This window comes from Amblyraja radiata, chromosome 22, assembly GCF_010909765.2.
Source record: "Amblyraja radiata isolate CabotCenter1 chromosome 22, sAmbRad1.1.pri, whole genome shotgun sequence".
In the NCBI taxonomy this organism is placed as follows: domain Eukaryota; kingdom Metazoa; phylum Chordata; class Chondrichthyes; order Rajiformes; family Rajidae; genus Amblyraja; species Amblyraja radiata.
Genome location: NC_045977.1, coordinates 14,513,024 through 14,525,589, shown reverse-complemented (window position 1 = coordinate 14,525,589; position 12,566 = coordinate 14,513,024). Strand labels below are relative to the sequence as shown.

At 41.2% G+C, this 12,566-nt stretch overlaps 1 protein-coding gene across 3 annotated transcripts in view; it reads left to right on the top strand.

The window, feature by feature from the left end:
• The window catches only part of zc3h7a (zinc finger CCCH-type containing 7A), an 84,077-nt gene that overhangs the window by 64,358 nt on the left and 7,153 nt on the right, over positions 1–12,566 (top strand). For all 3 annotated transcript variants that reach the window (XM_033040450.1, XM_033040452.1, XM_033040451.1), the window contains 3 exons: positions 6,009–6,190; positions 9,061–9,137; positions 11,616–11,749. In XM_033040450.1, coding sequence (XP_032896341.1) covers positions 6,009–6,190; positions 9,061–9,137; positions 11,616–11,749 — 393 coding nt within the window. The remainder of the gene's footprint in view (positions 1–6,008; positions 6,191–9,060; positions 9,138–11,615; positions 11,750–12,566) is intronic.

The following is a 12,566-nucleotide window of genomic DNA, read 5'->3' as shown; positions in this document are numbered from 1 at the left end:
ACTACACGTGACACAAATGATGTAACTTTTTTTTTCACACACTATATATATCCTCCCTTGGTTGAATTGGCTCATTTGGAGACATATTTTACTGTGTATGTGGGAGACACAGATGGACTGAGCACAGTCAGGGCCGGTTTTAAGCCGATTTGACCGATTGCCCCCAATTGGGCCCCGCGCCTAATGGGGGCCCCGCACTAATGTTCCGTATTTCGTACGGAAATACGAATTCTCCTTGTTAAATAAAGATTATATTTTTTAATTCGCCATGCGGATTTTTTTTTTAAACGACCATGTATAACAACCGCTGCACGGCCATCAGACACAAACGATTTGTTAACTAGTACTGTTAGCACTTCTTAACATGAAGTTGTTAACAAGTTGTTATATCAATCTGCATCCATCCACATTCCTCAGTAAATGTTATTGTGTTTTGAATGAGTATTAATGACGCCGTGTTCCTTTGTATAAAATTCACGCGGCGTCATAAATACTTGTTTAAAACACAATTACATTTACTGAGGAATGTAGATCGATGACACATTGAGAATTTCTTTAAACTCACCATCATGAGTGAGGGCCCCGGACCGCGAGAAGGGGCTTCTTCCTGGTGGGCAGGTTAGTCATTCACCTACCGACCCACGTTGTGTCTCTCTGTGCTTTGCTCTCTCTCTCCCTCCTTCTCTCTCTCCCGCTCACCATCTCGTCTCTCTCTAGCTCTCCCACTCCCTCTCTATCACCCTGTCTCCTCAGCATTCCCAGAATCATTGACGTTTAGCGGTAGACAAAAATGCTGGAGAAACCCAGCGGGTGAGGCAGCCGCCTTGACCGCTGAGTTCCTCCAGCACTCTGTGTTTTTTGTTTGGCTCTGAAGTTGAAGGTGGCTCAGCGGGACGGGCATGGGCTCTGGGGAGAGGGTTGCGTTTCTGGTCGAGACCCGTCTTCAGACAATCACAAGTACTCTCACCGACGAGAGTTCAATTCAGTCTGAAGAAGGGTCTTCTCTCCAGAGTCGCTGCGCTGCCTGTCCTGCTGAGTTACTCCAGCTTTATGTCTATCTTCAATTTCAGAGAAATACAATTTCTCACGGGGGGCTTATAACGTCTCTAAACCCCTCTGGGACCCTCTGAACACCTCTAAACCCCGTCTATCCCCCCCCCCCCCCCTATTTCCCTCTACAACACTTCTGAACACTTCTAAACCTATCTGAAGCCCTCTAAACATCTCTAAACCGTTTAAACCCCTCTAAACTAGGAGGCTACAAGGTGACTTGTATAGGCTGGGTGAGTGGGCAAATGCATGGCAGATGCAGTATAATGTGGATAAATGTGAGGTTACCCACTTTGGTGGCAAAAACAGGAAAGTAGACTTTTATCTGAATGGTGGCCGATTAGGCAAAGGGGAGATGCAACGAGACCTGGGTGTCATGGTACACCAGTCATTGAAAGTAGGCATGCAGGTGCAGCAGGCAGTGAAGAAAGCGAATGGTATGTTAGCATTCATAGCAAAATGATTTGAGTATAGGAGCAGGGAGGTTCTACTGCAGTTGTACAGGGTCTTGGTGAGACCACACCAGGAGTATTGCGTACAGTTTTGGTCTCCTAATCTGAGGAAATACATTCTTGCCATAGAGGGAGTACAGAGAAGGTTCACCAGACTGATTCCTGGGATGTCAGGACTTTCATATGAAGAAAGACTGGATAGACTCGGCTTGCACTCGCTAAAATTTAGAAGATTGAGGGGGATCTTATAGAAACTTACAAAATTCTTAAGGAGTTGGACAGGCTAGATGCAGGAAGATTGTTCCCGATGTTGGGGAAGTCCAGAACAAGGGGTCACAGTTTAAGGATAAAGAGGAAATCTTTTAGGACTGAGATGAGAAAAACATTTTTTACACAGAGAGTGGTGAATCTCTGGAATTCTCTGGCACAGAATGTAGTTGAGGCCAGTTCGTTGGCTATATTTAAGAGGGAGTTAGATGTGGCCCTTGTGGCTAAAGGAATCAGGGGGTACGGAGAGAAGGCAGGTACAGGATACTGAGTTGGATGATCAGCCATGATCATATTGAATGGCTGTGCAGGCTCGAAGGGCCAAATGGTCTACTCCCGCACCTATTGTCTATGGTTCTATGACTGCGTCCAACTGCTGTCTGGTTCGTTGATCGGTTTGCTAGATGTGAACTATTTTGGGAGAGAAAAATGCTCACGGCAGACCAAACGTGTTAAACAGAAATTGGTCAGACATTGAGCTTTACACAGTGAGAAATCATGTGAAATAATCACTGAATTTTAAATGAATGTACCTGCATGTTATACTGTTTAGTTTGGAGATACAACCAGATAGTCTGGTTGATACAACCAGATTAGTTTGGAGATACAACCAGATAGTCTGGTTGATACAACCAGATTAGTTTGGAGATACAACCAGATCCACTGAGTTCGCACCGACCCGCGATTTTTGTTACAGATTTGACAATTTTGTTTGGCGGCCAATCAATCGTTGTCTCTAAGGGGGTTGCATCCAATCACCAACCAGCTTGCTTTAAAATTCCCGTCCAATCACAAATAGATCTCCTCCCGTCCAATCAGCCGCTGTCTCCAAGGGCATTGTGTCCAATCACATAATGCAGTTTAATGGTAATTAGCTGCTACGGTAAAGGTTGGAAGCAGCGGAGCTACTGACAGTCAAACGGGAGGGAGCGGGAGAGATTCACACAGTGTATAATCCATCACACCCTAGTGTACAATTTCATAATATATACTAAATAACTGGGCTGACACACCTTGGCTGGGAATCTGGGGTTCACCAAAATTGTTCCCAATTGGGCCCCGCACCCCCTAAGGCCGGCCCTGAGAGTAGGGGCCCCGCCATCAGTTTTCTAATTGGGCCCCGCAATTCCTAGCACCGGCCCTGAGCACAGTACCTCGGTCTTACTGTGTGTGGGAGAGGGAGAAAGAGACGTACACTCACAGAGGCAGAGTCTCTCAGCCTGTGTAAGAGGGAGGGAGAGAGAGAGAGAGGCACACACAAGGTGGATGTGAAATCTCACCTGCCTGTTTCAGTGACAGACACCCGCCGTCAGTAAATGAAGACACCCCCATCTGTCTCCCCCTCCTCTCCCTCGACTCCCCCACCTTTCTCTCCCAACTCCAGTCCCGTCCCGACCCCCTGGGAAACTGAATAGAGCAACAGTCAACTGCTGCCTGTGCGCTGATATGACAATAAAGGCTACTTTACTTTACTGAGTTAAAGAGTTCCCACGGTAGACTGTAAAACTGGGACCCTGGTTCTGGACTCCCCCAACACCGGAACCCTTCTTCAGACAGCCTAATCGGAATTGAGTCTGAAGATGTGTCTCGTCCCGAAACATCAGCTTTTTTTCTCCAGAGATGCTGCTTGACTCGCTGAGTTACTCCAGCTTTTTGTGTCTGTCTTCGGTTTAAACCAGCATGTACAGTTCACTCCTTACACGGGTCTCTGTACAACATTGATTGGTAGCGTTCCGAACCCCTGGACCCGAGGACTCCGACCTGTATCTCTCAAAGAAGTACATGTGAAAAATTTCTCACGGACCATAAAAATGCGTAACCTTTCAGTAAAGTCCCTTTTAAAGTCCCTTTTAAAGATTATAGTTATTTTCTTGAATCTCATTAACATAACTCATGAATAAGTTGATGTCCATATGCGGATGCAAATCTTTATTTTTATTTATTTTTTAAATTCAATCCCACATAAGATAATTTTTACTCACCTTCTGTTCCCTCTGTCCAGCTTCCGGGTTCACCGTTCGCAGGAGTTCCCACGGTACCCGCAAGAGTTATTACGGATATCGCACTGGCCACTACGTTCATATAATGTTGCAATACTCAACCACAAGTGTACAAGTCACTCTTGGAGAAATTCAAACTTTCTTGAATTTTCTCCCGAGTGACCAAGTTACACGATGACCTGCCATTAGCGCTACGGTGGTCCACGGTGGTCCACGAATGCCGCACTGTTATCGCACGAGGTTCCCACGATGTTAAACTCCGGTTAACTCTTGCGTCAAATCGCCCCGTGAAAAGGCCGCTTTAAGCATTGGTAACAGAATTAAAAAGGAAATCTATTTTCATTGAATTTCTACAAATAAGATTTTTTCATACTTGCCTATTTGGTCTCTTGCTGTTCAAACAAATATCTTCAGACCAGAAATGTTAATTCTGTTTCTTTCCCCCCGGATGCAGGATGTTTTTAACATTTTTTGATATATTTCAGATGTGCAGCATCTGTTTTTATTTACTTTGCCAAGCTGTGTGGTAAAGTACTCTGACCTACATTGATCAGGTTAGAGAGTCTGCCTGTGGGATATGTAGTTCCATTGCAGTATGGGAACTTGTAAATGTTTTCCACTGCTGGGGACATAACCATGCAAAATCCAGAAATTGTAATGTAAGGCTCGGCTCTCTGTGGTGGATTTAAGATATCATTATATCATGTCAACAGGCCTCAACATTTGTACATGAAATGAAGGAGTAAATGATAAGGCGCCAACCATAATGCAGGAAATGTGATTAGTTTAGTAATACAGCGCAAAGACAGGCCCTTCGGCCCACCATGTCTGTGCTGACCAGCGATCCTCATACACTGCCACTATCCTACACACTGGGAACAGTGTTACAATTTTTACCGAAGCCAATTAACCGACGAACCTGTACATCCTTGGAATGTGGGAGGAAACCGGAGCTCCTGGAGAAAACCCACGTGGTTATGGGGAGAACGTGCAAACCCCGTACAGACACCACCCATAGTTAGGATAGAACCTGGGTCTCTGGCACTCTCCCGCTGCGCCACCATGCTGCCCTTAACCTACACAAAGCCCTGATAAACCTATACAATTGCAAATTTTGCAGGCTTGAAATAATCATGCTTGTAGAGATAGTTCTTCTATAATGAGATAGTTGCATAATTAAGAAACCTTGTTTTATAGAAAGTCATGTTATAAAGACAATTGTGTCAATGGGGGTTAGAGGCTTGAGGATTTCGGATTCGCAATAACAGTTTTATTTTTCTTGCAAGATTTTCAAAATTAAGTCTTTTCAATAGCAATGAATTTATTTTTGTTCTTGCAAGCTAAAAATATTAAAGGTTATATGTTACATTGCTTAGTGGAATGCAATTGCACGATTGTCAAGAGAAATGACTGCTTGTCATTTTCAGTGGCCATCCATGATTAAAATAGCAGCTGTGATCCTCGGAGACAATCAAAGTTTTACGGAAACTTTGCCCCATAAGCTGACTAAATCCAAGACATTTTTTTTTCTGCCTATGAATTTCCAAAGTAACTTATAAATGGTGCTGTATTTCCAAATTGTAATTGTGTTATAACCTACGTGGCCCGTATTTAATACAAATAACGTTCCCTAATTCCTCACTCAATTCATATGCTGAGAGAATGGAGCGGCTGGGCTTGTATGCTCTGGAGTTTAGAAGGATGAGAAGGGATCTTATTGAAACATAAAATTATTAAGGGTTTGGACACGCTAGAGGCAGGAAACATGTTCCCAATGTTGGGGGGAGTCCAGAACCAGGGGCCCCAGTTTAAGAATATGGAGTAAGCCATTTAGAACAGAGACGAGGAAACTCTTTTTCTCACAGAGAGTGGTGAGTCTGTGGAATTCTCTCCCTCAGAGGGCAGTGGAGGCCGGTTCTCTGAATACTTTCAAGAGAGAGCTAGATAGGGCTCTTAAAGATAGCGGAGTCAGGGGATATGGGGAGAAGGCAGGAACGGGTTACTGATTGGGGATGATCAGCCATGATCACATTGAATGGCGGTGCTGGCTCGAAGGACCAAATGGCCTCCTACTGCACTTATTGTCTATTGTCTATCTAATAATTGTATGTAAACATGTATTAAAACAGTACTCTCTGTGCTATTTTAATGTTTGCTTGAGCTATTTCTGCTTGTTTTTTTAAATTACTGAAATATACCATGGCTTTCTTTATATAGAACCCTCTTATCTTTTAAATAGGTGCCTCGTTCACATTTTTCGAGAGACAACAGTGAAATATTCTAAAATTCGCCCTTTTGAAAACACCAAACAGCTTGATCTCTGCCGGCATGAAGTGCGCTTTGGTTGTCATAGAGAAGAAGATTGTTTCTATGCACACAGTCTAGCTGAACTGAAAGTCTGGATGATGCAACGAGATACAAGTAGGTGCTGTAACACAGGAGAATGTTTTCTCTTGAAGTTCTGCTCTTTTTCTGCATTCCTCTGAGGTTATCAATTTGTTGAAGTATTAGTCGTTCTATTTGTCATATGTAATTCTGGTATCTGTTCCGATTATATATAATTTCCCCTTTTTTAGCTAAGAGCCAAGCTCCTGGACCACGCTGTGTTTCTATGGTCAAACATTTGTCTACCTCGCTTCTTTAAGGGAGCCACATATGCTAACTTCCAATCCTCTGATACCCTCCTGGAATTCAATGAGTTTAGAAAAGTCAACTATTGTGTCCACCATCCTTCAGCTTTCCTTTAAAACTCCTGAGTACTCAAGGACTTGGCTCCCTTTTAATCTCATACTTTGTCCCCTATGAATGGGAATTTTACAAGTTCTCCATGCTAATTGAAATTAGTTCCTCGCACTACTTGAATCAGACCTAGTTTTGTCTACTCAGCTAAATCATTTATATGGATTATGAACAGTTGGCCCCAAGCACCTGTCTGTGGAATGGTCTCTGACTGCTGACTTGCTCCCACTCTGACTGTTAACCAATTCTCAATCAACTGCTCTACATCGGAGTCAACTGATCTACATCGGTGAGGCTAAGCGCAGGCTTGGTGATCGCTTCGCCCAACACCTCCGCACAGTTCGCATTAACCAACCTGATCTCCTGGTGGCTCAGCACTTCAACTCCCCCTCCCATTCCAAATTTGACCTTTCTGTCCTGGGCCTCCATGAAGAAGGGTTTTGGCCCGAAACGTTGCCTATTTCCTTCGCTCCATAGATGCTGCCGAACCCGCTGAGTTTCTCCAGCATTTTTGTCTACCAGCGGTAAGAACATTGACTTCTCCAATTTCAGGTAATCCTTGCTTTCTCCCTCCTTCCCCTCCCCTTCCCAGCTCTCCCACAGCCCACTGTCTCCACCTCTTCCTTTCTTCTTCCCACCCCCCCCACTCCCACATCAGTCTGAAGAAGGGTCTTGACCCGAAATGTCACCTATTACTTCGCTCCATAGATGCTGCCTCACCCGCTGAGTTTCTCCAGCATTTTTGTCTACCTTCAATTTTTCCAGCATCGGCAGTTCTTTCTTAAATATTTTTACTCTGATGTAAATTCCTTTATCTGACTAGATCTTTGGTTCTCTAATATTTCTTGCAGTTGTCTTTTGTATCTTTGGTGAAGACAAACACAGAGGATCGGTTTAATTTCTCGTCCATTTCTGTATTCCCCATTATAAATCCCCCATTTGAAAGACCTCTGAAGTTTATCAAATCATTTTAGAAGTGTTTCACCCATGAAGAGAATTATTAATTTTTCTTCCTATTGGCTTGTGGCAAATTCTGAACAGCAAGATGATTTTAAATTCAGGTGCATTCATTAAAGTGGAGATTGACAGAATCATGATTTGTATTGATGTCAAAGGTAATGGGGTTGAGAGGGAAAGATAGATAAGCCATTGAATGATGGAGTAGAGTTGTCTTATGAAGTTAAGATGGAGTAAACCTACTGTAAGATCTCAATCATATTTTGTCAATGTGCCCAGTGATCAATATGGAGTTAATTTGCATTGTAGGGACCTCCATTTATTGGAGTGCTTGTCGGAATGAATGGTGATTCTGTTTTAAATCCATTCCCTCCTATCAATGTTGCAGTTTTTGGATTGTTAATTTGTTCATTGTTCAATGTTCATTGCTATTGCTCTGCAGTACTGATTTAATTTAGGTGTAAATGATTTTAATCTGGGATTCTGTTATTGTAATTTATATAATGCGAACAAATACTTGTTGTAAAGTATTTTGAAGCACTACATTTGAAGTTTGTTGCATGGATTATTCCAATTGGTTGCCACTGTTAGCTTTACTGTAATTTAACATATTGCCATTATAACCATCCCTCAATGCGATGAAATTTAATAATAATAATTGCTCCATTTTAGCACATGAGCAGAATGTGGAAGTATAAATCTCAGTAGCAAATTGGGGATTATAAAGGTTTAGGACAAGGGTTCCCATGTTATTTCACTTATTTACGAACAACTAATGATGGACAGATACCGGTTTACCAGAACCAAACACAGTCAGTCAATGAGAAAAAATATGTACAAATCCAAAATCAACAAATGTGTAGGCGAATTAACCCCAGGTTAATTGTTCAATGTTCATTGCTATTGCTCTGCAGTACTGATTTAATTCAGTACTGGGTTTCGGCCCGAAACGTCGCCTATTTCCTTCGCTCCATAGATGCTGCTGCACCCGCTGAGTTTCCCCAGCAATTTTGTGTACCCTAGAATATAATAATACCTTTGTGTACGTTTATCTTAATAGCCCAAGCTTGATAAAGGAATTTGCATGTTGCTAATTGATTTGTTTAAAGTATATGCTACTGGCAAAAGACTTGGGTATATGATAATTATAAACATTTCAAAAAAAGAAAATCAAATCAGGGCGGCACAGTGGCGTGGCGGTCGAGTTGCTGCTTTACAGCGCAGGAGACTGGTTCCGTGTATTTCTTACACGTGCTGACTGTATGAAGTTTGTATGTTCTCCCTGTGACAGTGGGTTTTCTCCAGGTGCTCCGGTTTCCTCCCACACTCCAAAGACGGTTTTTAGGTTGATTGGCTTTGGTAAAATTGTAAATTGTCCCTAGTGTGTCGGATAGTGTTGGTGTATGGGGTGATCGCTCAGTGGGCTGACGGACCTGTTTCCGTGCTGTATCTCTGAAGATATCGAGCTTATTTATGTGTAATTTATATTTTAAGAACAATTATTATAGTTTTATTTTATGTGTTCCTTTTTGTGTGTATGTATGTTTGAAACTTTCAGTTGAAATTTTATATTATTATTAAATTCTCATTGCCAGATATAACTCATGAAGCAATTACTCAGGAATCGAAGAAGTATTGGCAGATCATGGAAGCAAGTGTCCAGGCAGGGCAGGTAAACCTCCCCAAATGTATCTGAGTATGTTTCTCAGGGAACGTTATTTGATGTGTGAATTCAGTTTAGATCGCAACTCACATGGACTGATTAACATAGTAGATTAAGGGAATAAAAATGTGGAGTTCCAGGAAATGTAGGCTAATGTTCCACTGACTGTTCAGCTGTCCATGGTCTGAGAATAGCTGACTATGTAGAATGTCAGAAGTTATTTGGCAGATAAGATCCCCTTTTTAGTGAGGGAGTTCTGCAGTGCAGAGAATAATGAGTATTCTTCATATGATTGTCTTACAAACTTGCTATCTTGTAATGACAATTGGCTGACAAAGGTTTTCGGGAAGTAAAAGACAGCGGTGGTGTGCATTGAAACAAATGAAAATGTTAACTGTGAAGAGAAAATTGGATGCATATACCCAAATACAATTGAGTCTCAAATTTTTAAATCATTTATTTGGTTCTTTAATATTTTTGTGATAACCTGTGTATGCATATTTGTAATAAAAATTCTGTTCATAAACTTGTCACCCTATGATTGATCACGTTGGATTTACTCCTAAAAGAATAATTATAAGCAAATGGAAGACGATTTACTATACGTTAATGGATTATAAACAGCTATTTTTGCAGAATATTAACTGTCATACACATCTCAATGTAACAGTGATCTTTTTCACAGTTTGACCTGTTTGCTCCTTTTCTCTTGTACATATTCTTAATCCAATCTAGAAATGCAGTAAAATTGGGTTTATAACTTGATCCAGTCAATTGCTGTTTAAACCATGTGCTTCAGAACTCAAGATGGACCCTTGAATATAATTTCAAATACGTACATTTGTTCCTACACCACGAATATGTGAAATGAACATTGCAGTTACACGATGGAGTGCCAGTTGTTCTAAGCTGACTACACCCATTTCTGTGGAATTTCAGAAAAAGGAGAAGCCTCCAAACTGCTGTGCACCCATTTCTGCTGTTCTATTGCAGTCTCGCATGGATTCCTGGTAACGTAGGCCTACAAACCTCTGAAATTTTGCCACAGACTGGTGTCCTGGAAATTTAGGATTTCCAAGTGTGTGTGTGTGTCGTTATCGAAGCAGATATTGCACACTCCACTATTACCAGTGTTGCTAAATTATATAGGTAGGTGGGTGGGGTCTAAGTGTTAAAATTACTCTGGAAATTAGCATTTTTACTTGATTGCGGTTGCTTGATACAATAGTCAAACCATTCATTTTATGTAGGCCGGAACAATTGCTAACTAATACCAGATGGTAAATTCTCACAGAATTATATAATAATAATAATAATGGATGGGATTTATATAGCGCCTTTCTAATACTCAAGGCGCTTTACATCGCATTATTCATTCACTCCTCAGTCACACTCGGTGGTGGTAAGCTACTTCTGTAGCCACAGCTGCCCTGGGGCAGACTGACGGAAGCGTGGCTGCCAATCTGCGCCTACGGCCCCTCCGACCACCACCAATCACTCACACACATTCACACACATTCACACACAGGCAAAGGTGGGTGAAATGTCTATATCACTAGTGAAATATCACTATATCACTATAGTGAAATATCACTAGTTTTACCGCAGTCAAGAGCATGCCTTCACACTTTGAATTCGGTCAGTAATGTAATTTAAAACCACCCATTTTGAGATTAGAGGGAGGTGATAAATCCCAACTGTGCCTAATTATTCAGATACTGAAAGCAATTGCAATAGTTGAAAAGGATTGCCCTCTCCCACTCATATTTCTTCATTATAAGTTATTGGAATTCTAGAAATTTTAGCACAGAGGGAACATTCAGTTCATCCATTAATTTTTGCTGGATACTACCCAGTATTGAAGATGTCTCATCTAACTATGAATGGTTGGGGAGAAGGCAGGATAATGGGGTTGAGGGAAAGATACCTATCAGCCATGATTGAATGGCTAAGTAGTCTTGATGGGCAGAATGGCCTAATTCTGCTCCTATAACATGGGAACTTTTTTTTCCTAATATTAAACCCTGCTGCAGGAGTTTAACTAGCAGGATTATTTCGGACACCATAATGTTGGAAAACATTAAACTGATGAACCATGCACATACTATTGAATTTAGACTTTAGGGATACAGCACGGAAACAGGCCCATCGGCCCACCGAGTCCGCGACGACCAGCGATTACCCTTTACATTAACACTATCCGACACACACTTCACATTTTTTTTACCGTAACCAATTAACGTAGAAACCTGTACATCTTTGGAGTATGGGGAGGAAACCAGATCACCTGGAGAAAACCCACACAGCCGCAGAGAGAAAATACAAACTCCGTACAGACAGCATCCATGGTCAGGATCAAACCCGGGTCCCTGATGCTGTAAGGCAGCAACTCTACCGCTGAACCACTATGTCATCCTATCTTATAGTATTGTTTTGTCTGATTTGAAGTGAATGGTCAGTGATTTGTTTTTTTAAATTATTTTTAAGGTACCTGTTGGTGTATCGAAATTTAAGAACCCCAACTTAAAGCTCATGTTTGTTTGTGGACAATGCTGGGGTAATGGACAGGTCAGTGAGCCAGACAAGAACAGAAAATACTGCAATACTAAAGCAAGACATCTGTAAGTAGTTAGATCATCGTTGTTAAATGAGGATTCTTGAGTAATTGCACTGTAGCATTATAGATATTTGTGCAATAATTTATTTATTGCTTTTATTGTAACATGTAAATTTCAAAGTATGTTTGGATTGTGCAAGAAACTGTGACCATTTAAAGCAGGGATTAGATTAGCTGCAGTGGGTATGATATTATAATTTGTTACTTCATTAAAATTATGACACTAGATAATAACCTGATGCTTGAAGTAGAAATGTTTTCTGAATATAAATTTGCTACAGTTATTTCTCTGATTAGTGTTACAATGACATTGGGCCATAATGATAGGTGAATAAACAGCATCCATTGAATTGCATTTGCCTTAGTTGATACAACAGCAATTATGTTTCCACCCCCCATTCATAATTGGTGTGCATCGGCATTCTCGACTCACTCGTGATATACGAGAGAACAGGGCAAGTTGGATCTGAACTAATCTCATTGAAGGATTTTGAAAGAAATGGTGCAAAGACAGAACAGCATCCTTAAATTAGAATGATGCATTATAATTGAATTGGATATAAAAAAGAAATTGAGAGATACGGAAAAATGGCAATAGAGATGTGGGGAAAATTGTGCAAAAATGTAGGAAAACAAAATCTAAATCTTCAACAACTAGATTTGATGGACTGAAACTTTAGCAGTTAATTTTCAATAATTTGCAATCAGTAACATGTCAGTTGAAAGCTGCTTTGATATGAAGCTGCATGGCTTTATTTCCTATGGCAAAATTGCTTTATGCTAGCATGGAAATAAGGAGATACTTGCCAGTGATGATATTG